General features: G+C 32.0%; 3 protein-coding genes across 4 annotated transcripts; 2 read left to right on the forward strand and 1 right to left on the reverse strand.

Moving 5' to 3' along the window:
• The first annotated feature begins 1,902 nt into the window (after nucleotides 1–1,902).
• On the forward strand, nucleotides 1,903–3,981 carry LOC117916724 (vicilin-like seed storage protein At2g28490). The gene is made up of 5 exons (XM_034832873.1): nucleotides 1,903–2,331; nucleotides 2,422–2,603; nucleotides 2,804–2,884; nucleotides 2,956–3,342; nucleotides 3,439–3,981. The coding sequence occupies exons 1-5, from the start codon at nucleotides 2,013–2,015 to the stop codon at nucleotides 3,910–3,912; spliced, it is 1,443 nt and encodes a 480-aa protein (XP_034688764.1). The 5' UTR covers nucleotides 1,903–2,012; the 3' UTR covers nucleotides 3,913–3,981.
• A 3,246-nt stretch (nucleotides 3,982–7,227) lies between these two features.
• On the forward strand, nucleotides 7,228–12,968 carry LOC117915553 (protein disulfide isomerase-like 5-1). The gene is made up of 5 exons (XM_034831134.1): nucleotides 7,228–7,464; nucleotides 8,313–8,371; nucleotides 8,474–8,649; nucleotides 12,219–12,325; nucleotides 12,560–12,968. Exons 1-4 carry the CDS (start codon nucleotides 7,339–7,341, stop codon nucleotides 12,311–12,313), a joined length of 456 nt encoding a protein of 151 aa, XP_034687025.1. The 5' UTR covers nucleotides 7,228–7,338; the 3' UTR covers nucleotides 12,314–12,325; nucleotides 12,560–12,968.
• Nucleotides 12,969–14,819: 1,851 nt separating this feature from the next.
• LOC117915980 (elongation factor 1-alpha) lies at nucleotides 14,820–17,828 on the reverse strand. Of its 2 annotated transcripts, none has more exons than XM_034831761.1 (3): nucleotides 17,723–17,828; nucleotides 16,163–16,652; nucleotides 14,820–16,076 (listed from the first exon to the last, which is right to left on the reverse strand). In XM_034831761.1, exons 2-3 carry the CDS (start codon nucleotides 16,622–16,624, stop codon nucleotides 15,195–15,197), a joined length of 1,344 nt encoding a protein of 447 aa, XP_034687652.1. In that variant the 5' UTR covers nucleotides 16,625–16,652; nucleotides 17,723–17,828; the 3' UTR covers nucleotides 14,820–15,194. The 2 variants fall into 2 exon arrangements, with proteins under 2 accessions (XP_034687652.1, XP_034687653.1); XM_034831762.1 differs by having other exon boundaries at nucleotides 16,163–16,645; nucleotides 17,723–17,803.
• Between the last annotated feature and the right edge of the window lie 3,810 nt (nucleotides 17,829–21,638).

The following is a 21,638-nucleotide window of genomic DNA, read 5'->3' on the forward strand; positions in this document are numbered from 1 at the left end:
AATGTACCTGGAAAATGCTTCTCCCCAGCAAATTTGTGATGGGTTTCTCACTGTTTTTGCTCCAAAAATTCTCTAGAAAATTCGTGAACTACCCCCACTGATACCTTCTTCTTCCCCTTAGCTCCCTTTTTCCTCACGTTACCCCCATATTTTTCTGTAAACCCCGTACCTCTCACTCTGGTTCTTCCCTTCCTCAAACAACAGAAAAAAATCCAGAAAATATCTCATCTCTCTGTAGCAGCCTCTTCTCTCTCCTCTGTTGGCTTGCCCCTCAAGCCAAAGAATCTCCATGCAACGTGTCAACCTCTGATTTCTTACCTAAAAGATCACTCCTCTCATGCCACTCTCTCATACCAGTTGCCAAAAGCTCCTCAAAGTGGTGAAAATATCCTCTCAAAATATCCCAAAAACTTATAGACCAAAACGAGGGTCTACAACTTCTTAAAATTACTATCAAATACGCTCTTAATATCTCAAATTTTTTTAATTAGTCAACTAATTTTTAAAAATAATTTTAGAATTAAAAAAAAATTGTCCCAATAAATATCAAGCTAAATCAAAATTGATTCAAATTGTTTTCTTCATGATCAAGTAAATAAACGTGTACTTATAATAAAAAATCTTGACTTATTTACATTTTAAAAAAATCAATTTATAAATTCATTTTAAATAAAATATATTAGTCATTATTATTTTTAAAATATTACAATTTATCTTTAACAAAAAAATTAATTAATATCCATATTTTATGATGTTTACTATAATAGTATCATTATAGTCTAATAAAAAAAATATCATTTATGATTTTATTGTAATATTGGTATCCATATTTTACCAAAAATTATTTATTTTCAATTGCAAAACTATTTTAAGTTTACAATAAAACTTTGATTGAATTTAATTGATATTAATATAAATTGAATACACAAAGTTTTTTAAAAAAAAAAAACAACTAAAATTTATTTATTTAAATGATTTTTATTTTTTCTTTTAAAAATAACTTGTCAACTACCTTTATTTTTTAAAATTAATATAAAACCATTTTTTTGAAATAATGTTTAGAAACAAATAAAAAAACTCTTTTTTTTTTTAAATTAAATTTCTAAGAAACAAAATTGTTATTATAATTCCTTTAAAATATTTTTATATTGAATTGAAATAAAGGTTTTTAATTTATAATTTTACAATAATTTCATTATATTTTATTATTTATTATTTATTATTTTTACCATATAGTGTTTTTCTGAAAAATGTACTATCAATGAAGTAGTGTGACATGTATAATTAGAGTCTCCTAATTTTAGGACTTATTTAACAACTATTTTTTTAATAAATTTTTATTTTTTAGAGAGAAAAAAAACAAGAAAAATATGTGTGACAATAAAAAAAAAAACTGTTTTCTAATTTTAAGAATAAAAATATAATATTTTTTGAAAATATCTTTTAATTATTTTCACTTGTTTTATGATGATTATTTTTAAAAAATAATATATAATATAGGTAGAATAATTAAAAATAAAACATTAAATATAAAAATTATTTATAAAATATATTTAAAAATATATTTAAAAATATGTTAAAAAATTTTAGATTGCTAAATAGATTTTTATTTTATAATATATTAGACAATAATTTAAAAAAAAATCCTATTTATTAGAATTCTATTTATTTATACCATATTTTTCTACTTACCCCTCCTAATTTTTTACCCTTATTCTAAGACATGGATTCTATATATATATTATATACATTTGTTCTAAATTTTACTTGGATCAGCAGACTTGGTCTCAAAGAGATCTGATATTGCTGAATGGATCTCAATGTTGGCTGCTGCAGAACCCGCCAGCAAACCATCGGACACTGCATGGCTGACACCTGTTGCTCTCGTTTCTCTCCCTTTTCTCTTCATAAATTGCTTCTTCTCTCCGCTCTCCTCACTAACTCCACTAAGATCAGGCGACAGTTACAGTAATTGCAAGAGAGAGAGAGAGAGAGGAGAGGCTACAGACGCCATGGGGAAAGGAGCAACAGTACTACTATGGTGGGTGGTGCTTGTGATCATGTGGTGTGCAGTGGGCGGGGTGTTGGGGCATCTTGAAGGAGGAGGAGAAGAGAGGCAGGAGAGTGAGGGGGGAGAACATGAGTTGTTCTTGATGCATGACTCTAAGCAGATGGTGAAGACTGATGCTGGAGAGATGAGGGTGGTGAGGAGTGCCGCAGGCAGATCAATTGTAGAGAAGCCGATGCAAATTGGCTTCATTACTATGGAGCCTAAGTCTCTTTTCGTCCCCCAGTACCTTGATTCCAGTTTGATCCTCTTCATTCGCAGAGGTATTGTACATCTCTCTCCCACCCCCTCTCTCTATCCATGTATTGGATCTTTGGCTTATTTTGACGATCATACATGATTGGTGGTTGCAGGGGAAGCAAAGGTTGGATCAATCTACAACGATGAACTGGTGGAGAAGCAGTTGAAGATAGGGGATTTGTATACAATTCCTGCCGGTTCTGCCTTCTACTTGGTTAACACAGGCGAGGGGCAGAGACTTCATATCATTTGCAGCATTGACATGTCTGAGAGCTTGAAGATGGATACCTTCCAGGTATATTCTTTTCTTGGTCTAAAATCCTGATCATAGAATCATTCTTTTCTGCAATCTGCTTAGTTAGTGAAAGTTAATTTCATGATTTTGTTTGGATTGCTAGAAAATTTTAAGAAAATCCCAAAATTTTTTAGCAGGTTTTATATCCTAAGATTTCTGAATTCTGAATCTCTGATATTCTTCAACCTGTTTCTGTGCAGTCTTTCTTCCTCGGGGGAGGGACACATCCCACATCGATTCTCACTGGGTTTGCTCCCGAGACGCTGTCAACTGCATTTAATGTGAGAAAACTGCTTCGTTAACAAAGCCATTTCTCTTCCTTTACGGGTTGCTGATGTAATTTCATTCACAGATCTCGATGTCGGAACTGGAGGAGATCATGACCAGACAAGAAGGGGGCCCTATCATATACATAAAAGATTCTCAGCAACCAAGCACATGGGCCAAATTCCTAGAAATGAAAACCCAAGATAAAGTCAAACACCTGAAGAGAATTATGGGATTTGACGTCGAAACTGAACAGAAACATGGGACATGGTGGTCATGGAGGAAGCTCCTGAACTCTGTAATTGGGAACGAAAACAAGAAGCAGCCTGTGGAACCAACCGAGCCCTACAACCTCTATGACAGAAAACCCGATTTCAAGAACAGCTATGGATGGAGCATTGCTCTTGATGAGTCCGATTATTCGGCTCTCGCCGACTCCGGCGTCGGCATTTACAGCGTCAACCTCACTGCGGTGATCATCGGTTTCTTCCTCTTTCAGATTGAATTTGTAGTCATCTGACATTGCTCCTTTACTAAATCTGGCTCATCTTGTTATAACTTTTTGAAGGGATCAATGATGGCTCCACATCTGAATCCAACAGCGACAGAAATCGGGATCGTGTTGAAAGGATCAGGCACGGTAAAGGTCGTATTCCCGAACGGGACATCAGCGATGGACGCCAAAGTGCGTGAAGGCGACGTCTTCTGGGTGCCCAGATACTTCCCATTCTGTCAAATAGCATCAAGAACAGGCCCTTTTGAGTTCTTCGGATTCACGACATCAGCGCGCAGAAACAGGCCACAGTTCCTGGCAGGAGCCAACTCGCTGCTCAAGAGCATGAGAGGCTCAGAGTTTGCCATGGCCTTCGGTGTGAGCAAGGACAAGTACGATCACATGGTCAATTCTCAGCGGGAAGCCGTCATCTTACCTTCACCGGATGTTTCTCCACCAGATGAGAGGAAGAAGGAGACTGGGACTGAGACTGAGAGGGTACTAAAGTTGATAAAGGGATTTGGGAATGATGTGATGATGGGGTTTTAGAAAAACTATGGAGCTCTTCTTTTTTATGTTCAGTCTAGCGGTTTCAGAGTGGTAGAGTGTTTTTCTTTATCTCTGTGGAACCTTTTCCTCGGCCTTCAATAATTAATTAATTTATTTAAAAATGAAAAAAAGTGGGATTTAAATATATATAAAAAAATCCAAAATTTTAAAATTAATATTATCTTCATTTATTTAAAAATAATTAAAAATATATACATGTTTTTTTAATAATTCATCCAATTATTTTCAAAAATATTCTTTTTACTTGACAACTAGATTTCTTCATTATTATTATTATTATTATTATTATTATTATTATTATTATTATTTTATTATTTAAGATTTTTTTCTATAAAAACAAACAGATAAGATTATTATTTTAGTTTGCTAAAAAGTTTAAGTAATATTATCAAATAAATCTTATTTAATAAATTATTAAATCCTATTTAATCATAATTATCAATTTAAAAATAAATAATGAATTTAATAATATATCATTATTTTAATTATGATTAATTTATTTAATATAAAATATTTATTTATTTATTTAGTTTTATACTATATATCAAATTACAACCATACTAAAACATTTCATATCTTAAAAACTCTTACAATAAATTTTATTCTTTATTATATTAAATAATTATTAATATTATATAATAAATACAAATTTATTTATTATAAAAAATATGAATTGATTTTTAACTTATTAATACTAAAATAAACTCTATTTTTTTCAAATTCTTATATTATAAATCCTAAATAATAATAATAATAATAATAATAAAATATCTAAAAAGAATGAAAACATCTACACAAAGAAGTTTAGATGTTAATTGATTTGAATGATATGACAAGTAAAATTGACATTTTTGAAAATAATTGAATGACTTATTAAAAAGTGCATGTATTTCAAATTATTTTTAAATAAATGAAGATAATACTAATTTAAAAAATTTGTGATTCTTTTTTTCATATATTTTTATATTAGTAAATCAAATCCCACTTTTTCTTTTAAAATTTCTACATTTTAAATTTGATTCCAAGTAAATTTCAATTCAAAGTCAAAATCATAATTTAACAATATCATTAAGTATGAAATAGTAACATTATAGATATTATATTCATTTGCAGCATACTTTGGGAATAATTTTTGTAATGTTTGGTAGTGGTTTTGCCATTGGTTATTTGATTAAAAAAATTTATCATCCAATTTATAACTCATCAAATATTGAACAATTATATATAAGTCTTAAAATGTTGATTTGATTTAGGTTTTATCATGGGGATACAAAGAAACTAATAATCGAACCAACAAAGTTGGTTTTTAAATCAAAATTCACCTTTTTTATTATTGATTTGAATGATATGATAAGTTTTTTATTATTGATCTGAATGATATGATAAATTTTGATTGATTTAGATCGATTTACCTTTATGATTATTGGAAATTGAATGATATGATCAAATTTATTTAAATAAAGAAAGTCGGTTTTAAAATTTGCAAACCAAATCAACCTTTATGGTTATTGAAAACTGAATTAATACTATTACAAAGAAGGGGAAGGTCGGTTTGATATCCAAAAATTGCTCAGCAATAGTCAAATAGGTGGAGAATGTTGGGGTGAACCAAAATAGTTTGGATAAAATTGAATCTAAATGTTGGTTAGGTAGACGTCTTGTAATAAGAAAAGTAGTTATGAACCTTATAGAACATCCTCATGACACTGGTGCAGAGTTATCCTACACTTACACACAACAAAAATAAAAGAAAATTAGAAAAATGAATAACTATAGTGATAATTTGATGCTACGGATTTTAATTGATTTAAATTGTTTTTTTGGTAAGGTAGCCATGTAAATACAACCACTTTTTTTCCCCTCTTTACACCCCCCCTTTTTTTTTTAAGGACTATTGTTTAAGATTTTCAATAATATATAATATTTTATGATGTAACTATATAAAAAATAAAAATAATTGTGCTTAAAAATGTATAAATATTTCCATGAGAATAAAGATATATACACATAAATTTCATTTTTTATTTTTCCTATTTCCCTTTTTTCTTCTACTTTTCTTCCATATGGGTATTCTCTTCTACTATTAAAGTAATTAATCAAGATCAAACAATTCATAGAATATTTATTAAAGAAAAAAAAAACAAAAAAGGACGCACTTCTTGAATATTCAAATTAAAAAAAAAATGAAGAAATAAAAACCCTTGAAAAGCATCTCCTCCTTGTATTTATTACAGTTGCCGGTTCCTATAAATAAGTGGAATACCATCAAAACCACTACCATTTTGTGACATATAAACTTTCATAATGTCACATTTCTCAACTTTTATCCTTCAATATTTTCCCCAATTGGTGTTGGTGGGTGATTTTTCATCATGTCAAAAGTATTATACTTTATATATCAATCTAAACTCGACATGAATAATAATCGTGTAAAAAACATAAGTCTAAATATTACCTAATTATTAAATAGGTAACATATTATTATTAAATTGTGAAACTTAAATCAGTTTTATTACGCTTCACTTGGGATGCCGAGATTGAGCTTTCGGGTTAGCTTACAGGGTTTGAAGGGTTAACGCCTCCTAGACATTTTTTTTATGTGATAATTAATGAGTTTGTCTTATTATATATCTAACTATTTTATGTTTAGGGTTTTATTTTTTAAGATAATGTAGCTACAATTAAAAGTATTTTTTGCAAGAACTTTACCATTATAACTCTTCTCATTCGTTTTGATCGATGGATTGTTAAGTATTGATTCATTTCATAGACGTAAATATCACATTAATCATCAAACCATGTTAAAAATTTTATATTTTTCCTTATTTTCTACTTGTGTATGGTTTGATTAAAAGTTGTGTATTTAACCAATTTAAAAATTAGATTATTTTATTTAATAATTTAAAATTGATTATAATTTATTTAATAAATTTAATAATCAAGTTCTTTTATTTAATAATTAGGATAAATTAGATTTTATATAAGCATGAATCAAACATATTTATCATTCAATTAAATTATTTATTTAAAAATGAATTTTAAATGAGTAAAAAATGTGTTAAATGGGTTAAAATTATTATTATTTTAATTAATAAGATTATAAAATGAGTCAAATTGGATCGTGTTACGTAGATTGATCCACAAACTACCTATTTATAACTTATAACGGAGCACATACAAATTTAACCCAAACCCAATTCAAAAAATAGGCGAAACTGATTTTAAGATATTTTTCTTTAAGAGCTGATTCTTTCTTTAATTATATTCTGACCCAGAGCAACCGCAGAAACTGACATCAACACCCTCGTGTCCTTCGTTTGTTTGGACAGAAAATAATTGTGGTATTTGTAGCATATTTTCCGGGGGAAAAAGGAGCAAATCTGAGACTGAGATTGAGAGCAGCAGATGGCGAATATGAAAAATCAATCTCATTGTCTTCTTCTTTTGCTCGTATTAATAACTATTTTCTCGAGCCTAAAAACTACTAAAGCAGAGGTCATAACCCTAACAGCCGATACCTTCTCGGATAAGGTAGGTTATTTTTCTTCTCTATTTTGATTCATTTTGTTTTGATTGTAAGATCAGATCCAAGGAACTAGGGTTAGGGTTTTTATTTGCATATGCATTTGAATCGTGCTCTGGATTTAGTGTGTGGGATATTTTACGGCTAAGTTGAGCCCTAAAAATTTTATAATCTCTGAAAATGTTTTGGTTTGCCCTTTTCGTTCACGTATTGCTGCTATGATCTGTTCAAGATTTGGGCAACTTTGGGCTAGCTAATAGCAACTATTTTTGGGGTAAGGTTTAGTGTCAGGGTTGTAAGAATTTTTGTTTGGATGATTGAATCAATGGCTGTGTTTGAAAGTTAATTGGGATCGATCAAAGTGGTTTTAATGGGAGGGTTGTTGGAGATTTCATCCATTAGTGTGAAGTTTTTATGGTGGGAATCGTTCTTTATGACAAAATCTTAGGAATTTTTTCTGTGTAGTACTTCCCCAGTACGATGCCTGCCCTTCCGGGATTGAAATCACGGATAATAAAGATGGTTGAAATTGGAATCCCAGAGTGATGAGGGCGCCTGTATTGAGAATATTTTGTACTGTGCTCAGATTCTCAGTACAAATTGGGAAAAAGATCTAATCAATTGAATTTTAGATTTTCATGCTTTTAGGACCCTAGGAAAAAAAAAAAAGAAAGAAAGAAAAAACTCTTCTAAGGTTAATATTTGAATTGGCCAAGGTTCAACTTCGTTTGAAAAGAAAATAACATGAATACGAAACCATCAATTTTCTTTTCTTCTGTTCCTTTCACCTTCTTAGCTTCAAAGGCTATTTTTAGATACATCACTTATTGTTTGTGTATCTGTGTATTTCATTTAGGTGAAGGAGAAGGACACTGCATGGTTTGTGCAATTCTGCGTTCCTTGGTGTAAGCATTGGTAATTATGACCATCTGTTTTGGATTTGATAATAGGCTAGTTGCTCCTAATACTGTTATTTCATACTATTTGCTTATTAATTATGACTACATTGGGTTTCAGTAAGAATTTGGGTTCTCTGTGGGAAGACCTGGGGAAGATAATGGAAGGGGAAGATGAGATAGAGATTGGACAAGTTGACTGTGGTGTTAGTAAATCAGTTTGTTCCAAGGTGGATATTCATTCTTATCCAACATTTAAGGTCTTTTATGATGGAGAAGAAGTTGCAAAGTATCAAGGTAACTTCTAAATTTCGTCATTTGCTAGATGATTGGTTAGTATTTCTTATTTCATATAATCTGTAATTAATTTTTACAGTTGTTTTATTATGCAAACAACTAAACTTAATCATTACTTTCAGATAATCAAAAGCTTTAGCCATTAGCATGGTTCTCTGTAAATAGAATCAACCAAGTAATATGTGTGACACATGGAAAACAAAGAGTCGTCAGATTGAAAATGAAATCAAACAGTGCTACATAGACTTGTACTTCCAAAAGAACTTCTTAAACTTTTTTTATGAGTAAAAGGTCTTCCTAATCCTATAGTAAGAAAAAACTTGTATATGCTTAGTTACACAGTCCACCCTTGTCTTAATAGCAGGTATGTGATGCCTCTTCTTCTTCCTTTTTTTTTCTACTGCCACATGTCAGTTAATTTTTCCTACAAAACTAGTGTGCATACCCCACAGCACCAGAAAAGGTCAGAACCAACCAAGGGTTGGTGACAATTGAAGTGCTTAATCCAAGAGAGCTCTTAACTTAATGTGGAAGGCAGCTCACTACAATAAGATTAGGGAGGTGTGCATAAAATATGGCAACTCTGTCTCTGACACCTTAGAAGTAGGCAATGCACATGCATAGTTGTCCAGGAACATGTTTCAGAAATTTTGCTCTCTTTGGGGTGTCCTGGGTACTATCCTTGACAGTTAAGAGAGACTTTTCTCAGGTGGCATGATTCCTTGGTGGGCAAGAAACACAAAAAGGCTTGGAAGGCAGCCCCTATTTTTATTTTTTGGACAATTTGGAAGGAAAGGAATAAACTTGCCTTTGATAATGAGGAGCTGTCGGTTCAAAGGCTGAAAACTCCTTTGTTCGTACTCTTTGGGCTTGGACTAAGTTGTGTATAGATGAATGGTCTCTTCCTTTAATCATCTTTTTTGATTAGTTGGGCTCTAGATGAGAATGGGTGGTGTTTTTTATTACCCCTCTTTTTTGTAAATTCTTCTTTTTGGTGATAACTGGATACTTACTGTATGCTTCAGGTCACCCTTTGGGTGTCCTTTCTTCTTGTTCAATATATTCTTTTTTACCTATCAAAAAAAATAAGGAACATGTTTCAGAAATATGGTTTGCTAGTCAGACTATTGTTGTCCTTGATGCCAGAACCAAAAACACATCCTCTCTCAGGCATCCATCCAAGACATGTCATATTCATTGATAAATTTTTGTTGTCCATAGCTCAATGGTATCCTTGTGATTGGCTGAATGCAGCTGCATAGCATTTTTGTGGGACATTTGTGAGATATGTGGTTTTCTATGCGGACTAGTATTATCCTTGTTTTCCAAATCCAAAGTTCTGACCTTCTCCAACCCATCCACCTAAGATATGTTATATCTGTTAATTATTTTTTATTCTATCTTTGGATCAACAGTATTACAGTAATTGGATGAATGATTTGGGAACAAAATTTTCCATCTCAGTATCTATGGAGTGCCTTTTTGAGTCATTACTAGTCTTATGCTGAGTTTGAAGGGGTTATTGATATTTATATGAATGTCGGGCCTCAACACAAGCTTCATGATGGATGCCTTTACCAATATCATGCATGGGTGAAGTTTATGTCTCAGCTCCTGTTAGGATCAGCTTTTGAGTAGCCAAAAGCTCTCTTTTAAGCTTAATAAGAGCTTTGTTACTTGTTTAACTATTTTTATTTGAAGATCATACGGTTTAAAAAAGAGTTTAATATGAAAGTCAAAACCATGTTACTTATTGTAGAAGCACTATTTTGGTTTATGCAAAAAGTTATTTCATGTTTTTTTAATACTAATATTGTCCTTCAAAAATTGTAGCTTTGACTTCAACTTCAACTTCTAGGGTTCTAGCTAAAGTAAAACACCATAAAGGTATCCCAAAGGAGGCCTCACTTGAATATGACCTAAGCATTTAGGACTTTGTGGCACCTGCAAAACAGTTCCTATTCCATGTCTTTAATAAAACATGAGGTTTTGAATTCTGTTATTCATTCTAGTTATGTTTAGTGTTCTCTTCCTCTTCGTGTTCTATCATCTCTTTTTTTGTACCTACTTACATCTTTTCACCATTGCTATGATCCAGAGGGAAGGGATTCATCATTTTAGATACAAATAGGTGCCCCAGTTTCCATTTGCTATTTCCTTTTTTGACATTCTTGTTGATGTGGATCATAACCTTGTTCCACACTTATTTCATAATGATATAACATTGCACAGTGGATAAGACTGGGATTTCATGCATTTTACAATGCCCATGCACATAGGAAATTATGTGCCATTTGTCATGTAGCATAATGAGGTCTTAACACTGATTGTGGGATTTAAAATTTAGGAAACCAACACCTTAAATGATCTTCTAGGAGACTAGTAGCCTAATGGCATTAGCAGCTGTGAGTGAGAGACTGTTGCACCTAGGGTGAGGATATCACCAGTGGTGATTCTGGTGAAATGCCAGATGCACTCCAATGTAAGTACCTACCAGCTGAAAAGAGGCTTCTCTTCTTGAGCTGTCAAGCCTGAATACAAGGGTTCAATTCTGTATTCAACCACCTTATGGAAAATAGCTGAAGGTTGAGTCTGCTTCCAAAGCCTTGGAAACAGGAACAGGACCAGGTTATAGCCTTCTCCATTTTTTAGTGACCTCTGAGAATCAGTGTGCACCAAACCACCATCTGGAATGGATTGACAAAATCAGTTCCATGATTTGATCATTCTCTGTTAATTTTATAACATTAGATTGAATATAGACCATAGATGTTATTCAAAGCATTCATGGTGATGGACGGTAATGATGGCGATAATATAAATCTACCGATTGCCACCATCTGGAGTGGATTGACAAAATCAGTTATCATTCTCTGTCCTTACTTTTATAACATTATATTGAATATAGAGCATAGATGTTATTCAAAGCATTCATTATGATGGACAGTAATGATGGCTATAATATAATTCTGCTGATAAATGATGATTGATGGTCTTGTTGGGGAGCATTGGCAATTCTGACAATGATGACAATCATCTGTTGACAATAGTAACCTGATAATTTCGGTGTTGATGCTATTGTCACGCTAGAAAGATTGATGCTTACTTTGACAACATTGCTTATAGTGTCACTATGATGGTCATCTGTTCATCTTCATTTAATGGGTGAGCATCTAGTTTGTAGGCATCTGGTTCTGTAACTTTGGTTCCTTGATTGAGTTTCAGTCTTCCAAATAGCCATTTTCAAGTTTCTTGTCTTACATATTTCGTATGAGTAGAAGAATATTCTTAAAAGAAAAAAAAATGATTTTCTGAAATTCTGTATAATCACCTTTGCTCTTCAATGATTTAATTTTCTTCTGAAGCCACAAAATAAAGCTATCATCTGCCATCAAACACATTGCTTGGAAGCTGCATTGCAAGTTCCCTAAAACAACTTTTTATACTAGATGCATGTAACTGAAATTATTGCTCTTTAGTGCATTCTTTGAGTTCTATGTCACTGAATTTAGAGAATTTTTACAACTGAAGGATACATTCTCTCTGTTGCCTACTGGATACATTAACAGGACCAAGGAATGTTGAGTCACTTAAAACATTTGTATTGGAAGAAGCAGAAAAAGCAGCAATGAAAGCAGAGCTCGAAAATGAGAAAGATTTGTAGTTAACTTGCAAGGTAAATCTCAGTTCTCATTGCTAGAGTTTCTTTTGTACAATTATTATAGAAGGAGCTTGAAATTTATTGGAGAGAATAAATGTGAAACCACTCCAAGAAGCCTTATTTTGATCTCCGTATTCTTTTGCAAATGACTTTCAACAAGGGGTAGTTGGTGCAATTCTTTGTTTCAGTGATCCTTAAAAAATTCACTAGTATTTGGCTTGACATTTAAATATTGTTGATCACTTGCAGATTTGAGCTTCCTAATAGTGGAACCGGGGAGGTTAACCCTTTGAGTGAAAGCAAGAAATGGAGAGAGGGCCATTTCCAACTCAGCCATCATGTGGTGAAATCCTAAGCAATGTGCTGTTTCCATTCTGTAATGTGATCAGCATGTGGTTAAGGGGCCACCTCTACCAACTTTGTTGACATTTTGTTTCTACCCAAGGGCTTGGCCAGCCCGCAGCATCCTGTTTGAGGAGGTTTGATGTTAAGTTTTTAGAAAGACATTATTTAAATTTGATGCAAAGAAAATTTCATAGGGGCTACATTTTTTAGATGGTGTTGGGAGATGGAGATATTACTTTAGAACTCATGATCTAATGTTTGTGGAAAGACATTTGATTATTATTGTGGTAAAATTTTATTTTGGTGATCGTTATCTGAGTCGAATAAAGCTTCACAAACAATAAATACTGCATCTGAGGCTTAAAAAGAGAGAAATCCATGTTTGGTTTTAATGGGATGATGATGAATCATATAAAGCCAAACAGCTCTTTATTCCTATTAAAACAATTCATAGACAATTAATAATTAGGCTACCAGGCTACCTCCTGGAATGCATGCATCATTGAGAATTCAAATGGATACGAGACATGAGGTTTTTCTAACCTTCCTTCAATACGAAGGGCATGGGCATACAATGACAAATCCCTCCCGACTTTTTTTTAATTTTAATTCGAACTCTTGTAATCCTAATCTATGTTCCCCGAATCATAAATAGATTTATGTGGAGATACATAAATAGATTTATGATGTGCATATCCACATGTCACATTTTATCCGATATTACTCTTTAAGATTAGAAAAAAGAAAAGGGAAAATTGTGCTTTTAATCCAATTGGGTCAAAAGAAAAATAGTCTTAAGTTCATAAAATCTACCCATTTAAGCTGAAAAAATAGTCTTAAGTCCATAAAATCTATCCATTTAAGCTGAAAGGTACGAAACTTCAATATTTTTTGAAATGCCCTTTACTCAATGTGAAAAAACAAAAACACAAAATTCAGATTAAAAATCATATCAAAAACTTAAAAATAAATAAAAATAGAACTCATCAAAATAAAAATTGAAAAATGGTTTTTTTTTTTAATAAAAGTAGTAAAAAAAACATTTTTAGAGTAAAATTGAAAAGGAAAAAATATATATTCGTAAAAAATAAAATCGAATTTCCTTTTCTAATAAATTGAGTTTTTTTAATAAATTATTATTTTTAAATAAATCTTTTTTTTTTTAGAATTTGAAATCACAATTTTTAAATAAATTTGAACTTTTTTTCTCTTAAGTTTTTATAATTAATTTAAAATATCTTTTTAGGATAAAACGGGGATAATTTAAAAAAAAAAATTGTAATACTTTTCTAAATAAATTTGCGAATTTTTTTTAAAACAAAGATTATTTTGTTTTATATAAATATTTTCTAATTCAAACAAAAATTAATATTTGTCAACAAAAAAAATAAAAGATATTTTATAAATAACATTTTTTTATTTAATTAAATAAAAAATTAGGGTCTTTTTCAAGTCATTGTCACATGCAATCAACTAACTGTTTAAAAAATATAATGTGTCATCTTCATAGGTATTTTTGTCTCTTAAAAGTTAATTTCAAGGTCCAATTGAAGCACAACTCTCCCAAAAGAAAAACAGGAATCTTTATGGTGTGATGTTATTGGATGGGTTGACTGAAATTTGCATAAGCAACCTACTTCCCATTAGTAAAAAAATATTATTACGAGAATCCATTTTGATAAAACATAAGATTCTGTGAATGAACTTCTAAAATAGCACTATCATATCATCTCCCCTATTCTTTCGCTTGAATAGCGATAGCCATGTATTGTTTCCTATTTCTGGTACAAGGAAATTTTGCTTTAATCATCAGTCTTATATCATTGTAAACCTCCCTCCATGATACACTAGAAATATTCAGATTTCTGCTATAATCATCAGTCTTAACAAAGTTTTGCTTCAAGAGATGGCTGTAGCTTTACACTGATGTAATGTACTGCACATTTTACAATGATACCAGCAATAATATTACAAATGAAATTGAATCAGTGCTGAATTTCAATTAAACCATCTTCCCAATATGCCACAAGTCTGAAACAAAGCTACATAAAACATGTGAATACTTGTATGGTTATTTCGCTAGATGGTATATAGACAGACAAGACAGTCAAACAAAAGCAACATTTCCAATATCAAAATGGGCAGGCAAAAATTGATCCAAATATTACCTGAAAGCAGTTATAAATAAATACTGATAAAACGGAGGATAAATTCATACCAAACACAAAATGATGCTAAAAAGCAATGTACCGAAATCCAAGATCCTGACAATAAACAGAAATTGAAATTGTTTATCAACCAAATGAAGCAACTCATCTGAGTACTGTAAAGTGACCAAAACAATAAACGGCAGCTATAGCTTCCACCTTCTATCAAGCACCCAGGTCTGCGTCCTTGCAAGTGAAATTAGAGAACTGAAATGAAAATCTCCAGAGCTGTACCCAAAACTGCCAAAATCAACAAAACAAAATCGAAAACAAATAACACCAATTAAAGACATAACTAGTCTATCTAGGATAAATATCCTCAAAGGCACATTTCACTTCTTCTTTGCTGCAGACTTGGTGACCTTGGCTCCAGATGGATCCTTCTTCTCCACGCTCTTGATGACTCCAACAGCAACAGTCTGACGCATGTCACGAACAGCAAAACGACCAAGTGGGGGATACTCGGAGAAAGTCTCCACCACCATGGGCTTGGTGGGAATCATCTTAACAAACCCTGCATCACCATTCTTCAAGAACTTGGGCTCTTTCTCAAGCTCCTTGCCAGATCGCCTGTCAATCTTGGTCAGTATCTCAGCAAACTTAACAGCAATGTGGGAGGTGTGGCAGTCCAGAACAGGGGCATAGCCATTTCCGATCTGACCCGGGTGGTTCATGATGATGACCTGGGAGGTGAAGTTGGCTGCCTCCTTAGCAGGGTCATCCTTGGAGTTGGAGGCAACAAACCCACGCTTGAGATCCTTCACAGCAACGTTCTTCACGTTGAAGCCAACATTGTCACCAGGCAAAGCCTCTGGGAGAGACTCATGGTGCATCTCAACAGACTTCACTTCAGTTGTCAGTCCAGAGGGGCCAAAGGTCACCACCATACCGGGCTTCAGGACACCAGTCTCCACACGTCCCACTGGGACAGTTCCAATCCCACCAATCTTGTACACATCCTGAAGAGGGAGTCGCAGTGGCTTGTCTGTGGGCCTCTTGGGCTCATTGATCATGTCCAGGGCCTCAAGAAGAGTTGGGCCCTTGTACCAGTCAAGGTTGGTAGACCTCTCTATCATATTGTCGCCCTCAAAGCCAGAGATGGGGACAAATGGAATCTTATCAGGGTTGTATCCAACCTTCTTCAGGTAGGAAGAAACTTCCTTCACGATTTCATCGTACCTTGCCTTGGAGTACTTTGGTGTTGTGGCATCCATCTACAAACCCATGTGATACAAGAAAATTAGTTTCCAATGTTAACTATTGAAACAAAAACATGGGTATGCTTATTCATGAAGCTCACCTTGTTACAGCAGCAAATCATCTGCTTCACACCAAGGGTGAAAGCAAGCAGTGCATGCTCACGGGTTTGTCCATCCTTGGAGATACCGGCTTCAAAACCACCAGTGGTGGAATCAATAATGAGAACAGCACAGTCTGCCTGTGAGGTACCAGTAATCATGTTCTTGATGAAGTCCCGATGACCAGGAGCATCAATAACAGTGCAGTAGTACCTGGTGGTCTCAAACTTCCACAAGGCAATATCAATGGTGATACCACGTTCACGCTCAGCCTTCAGTTTGTCCAACACCCAGGCATACTTGAAGGACCGCTTGTTCATTTCAGCTGCCTCCTTTTCAAACCTCTCGATAACACGCTTGTCAATACCTCCAAGCTTGTAGATCAAGTGACCAGTGGTGGTCGACTTGCCAGAGTCGACATGGCCAATGACGACAATGTTGATGTGAACCTTCTCCTTACCCATTATGAATTTTTAGCAGAAAAACTGAAATCTGATTGAATTAAAGATCAATTTCATGAATCCATATCATACAGCAATCTAAAGCCAAAAATATATTTTAAGCCACACAATTAGAATTGCAAAACCTTGTCAACTCCATACTTGAAACAGAAAATAAAAATCAGATTGATTCAGAATGACAACAAAAATTAAACTTATTGAAATCCAGTAGGTATGCCAAGGTACAATAAACTAAAAATTACCAAAACCCTATACCTAGGAAAGAGATACAACATATAATCATATTTTACTATTATAAATACTTAGAAGAATGCAAGATGATATGAGAAAACTAAAACAGTAACAAGCAAATTAAATAAAATCCAATAACATAATATTTCCATCAACAACTAGAACCGGATCTGCATTACTCTATAGTAAAGATCCGGCCCATAAATTACTTTATTCACTTCCAAAAAGAAAACAGTATAAATAACGAGTCATGCCGATCTAACAAACAATATTGAAATTTTTTTGCATGATTCATAAAATTGACCAACTAAATTTAGTTTAACCCCCCCGCTAGTGAAGCTAAAGCTTTAATTTTCTTTTTCTTTCGAATTCCTCACCGAACAAACAGATGACATATGATAACCGCTCCAGATCTGGAATTAAAAAACCCAAAATCCGAAGCAAAAACCGCAATCGAAAAATAGTAAACGAGCAAGCAGACCTATAAGATCACGCGTTGTAGAAGAACAATAGAAAATTTTAATATATCCCAAACAGAAAACCTAGACACATCCAATTACGAAAAAAAATTCAAGATCGGTGATCCACATAATCCATCGTGATCGATACGAAAAAACAGATCTAAACATATGGATCAGAAAAAAAATCCAATACTTCAACTCAAATCAAGCAGTACACAAATACAAAGAAAACAGAAGCAAATTCTAAGCTAGTTCATCAAATCATCCCACATCCAGATTATCCAGAATATAGATTATATTAACAGAGATAAGGAATTCAAACAAGACAATACTGATAATATTATTATTACTATCATAGAGAAAAACAATAGAGAAACCTTAAGGAGACAAAGGAACAGAGAGATCTGACCTAGAAGCAGATAGAAGAAGAGAAAATCTCTCTCGCCTTCAAGCAGAGGGAGAGAGAATGCCAAATGAGAGAGGCTGAGCTTGCGGGAGGTCACTCTTGCTTTAAAGTGGCTAGGGTTCCCCAGTGCGCTTAGGGTTTCTCTTTGAGCCGTTGGATCTTTAGCTTTCCATCCAACGGCTACCATATCAGCCTCATTTTTCGCCCTTGGGTGCTAGGGTTTGCTTACCCTTTTTCATGAATTTTTATTTATTATTCATAATTGATGATTTTTTTTTTCCCCATAAAGCTCCCCTATACCATATATAAACCTTTTTTTTCCCCCTAATTTAGGTTTATTTTTCATTTCTTTTGGCCAATTAAACCTCTTTTGATTTGAAAAATACCAATTTGAAAAAATAAAATTTGAGCTCCAAGTCTTTGTGACTTAGAGTCTGTTTGAAATCAATAAGCCTTTTTAGCCTAAAAAATATTTTTTAAATAAAAAAAACAGGTGTTTACAAAATTTAAGAATATTTTTAAAAATATGAAAAATCATTTTTAGTATTGAAAAATAGCTTGTACTTTTTATTAAAAAAAAAACAAGATGTTTGCCTTTTTAGCTTTTTGCTCAAAGCAATTTGCTTTCCATTTATAGATTATTTATTTTTTTATTTTTTCATAACTTATTATAAATTTTTTATTTAATAGAAAAATTAAAAATATTTGACTTTTTTTTAAATGGAAAAAGTAATATATTAGTTTTTTTATTTTTTAATACTTAATATAAATAAAATATTATAAAAACAAATAATCTAATACTTAATACTCTCAAACAAATAACAATCATTTCATTTGATAATGATTTTAGAAAGTACTTTTGGTATTTCTTAATATAAAAATTTTATATTTCAAATATTGAAATTGTTATAAATACTTTCTAAAATTATTGTCAAATACATTTTTAGAACTCATTTGACAACAATTCTATAAAGCATTTTTAACACTTGAAATTTTTTATAATTCAAATATTAGAAAAATTAGAAATATTTTCATAAAACCACTGTGAAACATGTTTTTAATAAATAATTCTCCTAAAAATACTTCAAGAGAAAACATTTTCACTAAAGCATTTTAAATAAAAACAACACTTTCGAGTAAAAATCATGGTAAAAAGACACTTAGTATATAATATCGTACATTTACCTTACCTCGTTACTTTCATGAACGTTCATATTTAACTATAGTTTAATTCCTTTTGTCTACTATATGGAATATGAAGGGAAAATAACAAGGATTAATTTTGAAATTATTTTATAATGGACCTATGGGATTGTGATGGGGGCACAACCAATCACCTTATTATTTTATGAATTGTTTTTGTGCTTAAATTGAGAAGTTCATTAGATATTCAATTCTTGTCACACTTGCTCCATAAAGTGGAATCATTCTTAAATATAAAAAGTGAAATTTGTGGAGTCAAATATAATGCTCGATCATAATAATAATAATATATACTGAAATCAACAACGAATCAACCTTGGTCGGCCACCCCTCTCCGACCAATTAAAGGTATCAACGAGGAAAAAACAATGGCAATTACAATGTTAAAAGTAAAAGCTAGCACTAGCATTTTATAACTTCATGGAAAGCATGATAAAAATAAAATTTTGGACAAAAAGAAATTCCTTTTTTGTTTAACTAGTTTTAATTATATTTAAATTTTTAAATATTTTTCATAAAATAATTAGACATAAAATCATTTTCCTCAACAAACCAAACATATCATTTCGCTATGTTTGGTTCTCGAAAAACTTGTGGGAAAATGTGAGAGAAATAAAACAAAAATTAAAAATTAAAAAAAATAAAAAATAAATTCTAATTTTAAAAATTATTTTGATATGTTCCTTCAAACTCGTTTACTTATTCCCTTCATCATATAAAGATTAAATAATTTACAAATATATAAATATGTGACAAATTTAAATTATATTTTATTTTCTTTCATAATTTTTTTATGGCAAAATCAAATATAAGAAAACCATTTCTTTTAATTTTTTTTTACCTTTGCATTTTGCGACACCAAACATAGCCTTTAATTTTACACTCATAACATGTCCTTTAGGTTTACATTGATGATCAACTTTTTTCCTTTTTCTTTCTTCAATGTTAGATTGTCGTCTATGTGGGGCAGGCCCACATGTAGCCTATGATAATACCATTGGAAGCCCAGACAAAATTGGTAAATATGCCACCCCTTCCATTCTTCAACAGAAAATAATGCCTTCCCTATGACTTTTCTTTCTTCAGTGACTTTTTAGAGCATTTTTAATGGTAAAAATACCTACTTACGCCTTGAGTTAGGTATAGTGTCATCTTTTTCTCTTTCCCTTCATACCTACTTTTTGAATGTGAGGATTGAGGAACGCCCTATGGCTGACTAAGCATTCCATATCAGGGTGGTAGGCACCAGTTTTTGTAACCAATCACTGAATCGATAAATTTTCTCGATAAAAGTCAAGCTTTATTTCAGGGTAATTCAATTCTCAAGTGCTCATATTGACTTTATCACCCGAAGATCCAAATATTGGCTTGAACCAATACAGTTGAGGAGCTGAAAGAAAGGGAGAGGAAAGAGCGAAGAAAGAACCATCCAACAAGGTACACTCAACAAGCACCAAGTTCCTCCCACCAGTAGAAAGGTGTTTAATAACTCAATTTAAAGACTTAGTGATTTAAGTAATGGAGTACATTAAGTATGTTTAGTAAACTTAAAGTTACAATATAAGGCTAAAAATGAATTTGGTAACTCAAGTTAATGACTTAATAACTTAATAACTTAAGTACATTTTAATTTTAAGTCATTTTAAGTTGTTAAATGTTAGGTTTTACCAAAAAGCCAGGGTTCAAAATCTTGGTTGAGACCAATACAACTCAGCCAAGTCGTATCTGCCTCGACCATGGCCGGTACTGGACCAATACCTGAGTTGGATATTTTGTCAACTTATGAACAAACTCGGTTAAATTGAAGATAAATGAACAATCTCGGAGTAAATCCCACGGGAACTTTGAGACAACTCTAAGATCATGTTGAGAATAAGCTATTTAGGTAATTGGTAATAGAAAAAAATGTAATATTAGAGTAGAAATTGTGGAGAAGATGAGAGAATCAAAACCCACGAAAATGAAAAATACAAAGAGTTAGAAGTTAGAACCCTGCATCTTGAAGTTGTTGGCGAGGTTGAAGAAGCACGTCTGCTTGTTCGAATCACCCAAGTTCTCGTTGAAAATGGAACTGAGCGACATAAAAAGGAGGCAGAGTCGTCAGACTCTGGCATCGTTGCTATCAACGGAGAACAACGATGAGGTGGTTTATGGAAGTGGGAGAAGAGAGAAAGTGGGTCTGCTAAGTAGCTGCTTTAAACTTGTGGCTTTAGAGGAGAAATGGGTATCTTGAGAGAAATAGGTGTTTGACCCGCGGATGAGGGTTATGGGTATCTAAAGATATGAGGATTTAGATTTTAAATAATATGAATTTATTTTTTTAAGTAGATAATGAGTATTTGATGGGGATTTGGGTTTTAAATAATTTGATGAAAATTATAATGATAAAAAATGAATAATAAATATTAGACTTATATCAAATAAATAGGAAATGAATATTTATATAAAAATTAAAATTAATGAATATATTTTATAAGAAAAATTACATTTATTTTTTTAAAGATGAATCATGATTTTATTTTTTTAATAATTGAAAATATATTTAAAATTTTTCAAAATATTTAATTTAAACAATTTTTTATTTAAAAAAAATTACTTTTTATTATTTTCATCTTCAATAAGAAACATTTATTATCAAGTGATTAAATTAAAATATTTTTAGAGATTTTTAATATTATTACAAATCATCCCAAAAGTATGCTTTTATTATAATTTG

Source organism: Vitis riparia, chromosome 6 (assembly GCF_004353265.1).
Source record: "Vitis riparia cultivar Riparia Gloire de Montpellier isolate 1030 chromosome 6, EGFV_Vit.rip_1.0, whole genome shotgun sequence".
In the NCBI taxonomy this organism is placed as follows: domain Eukaryota; kingdom Viridiplantae; phylum Streptophyta; class Magnoliopsida; order Vitales; family Vitaceae; genus Vitis; species Vitis riparia.

Excerpts from the sequence above, each read along its gene's own strand:
- LOC117916724 (XM_034832873.1), top strand. The coding sequence starts at position 2,013 with ATGGGGAAAGGAGCAACAGTACTACTATGGTGGGTGGTGCTTGTGATC. Across the intron at positions 2,885-2,955 it reads CGCTGTCAACTGCATTTAAT|ATCTCGATGTCGGAACTGGA; the intron begins GTGAGAAAACTG and ends TTTCATTCACAG. Across the intron at positions 3,343-3,438 it reads ACAGCGTCAACCTCACTGCG|GGATCAATGATGGCTCCACA; the intron begins GTGATCATCGGT and ends AACTTTTTGAAG.
- LOC117915553 (XM_034831134.1), top strand. The coding sequence starts at position 7,339 with ATGGCGAATATGAAAAATCAATCTCATTGTCTTCTTCTTTTGCTCGTA. Across the intron at positions 7,465-8,312 it reads CCGATACCTTCTCGGATAAG|GTGAAGGAGAAGGACACTGC; the intron begins GTAGGTTATTTT and ends TATTTCATTTAG. Across the intron at positions 8,372-8,473 it reads GTTCCTTGGTGTAAGCATTG|TAAGAATTTGGGTTCTCTGT; the intron begins GTAATTATGACC and ends ATTGGGTTTCAG.
- LOC117915980 (XM_034831761.1), bottom strand. The coding sequence starts at position 16,624 with ATGGGTAAGGAGAAGGTTCACATCAACATTGTCGTCATTGGCCATGTC. Across the intron at positions 16,077-16,162 it reads TGATTTGCTGCTGTAACAAG|ATGGATGCCACAACACCAAA; the intron begins GTGAGCTTCATG and ends ATGGGTTTGTAG.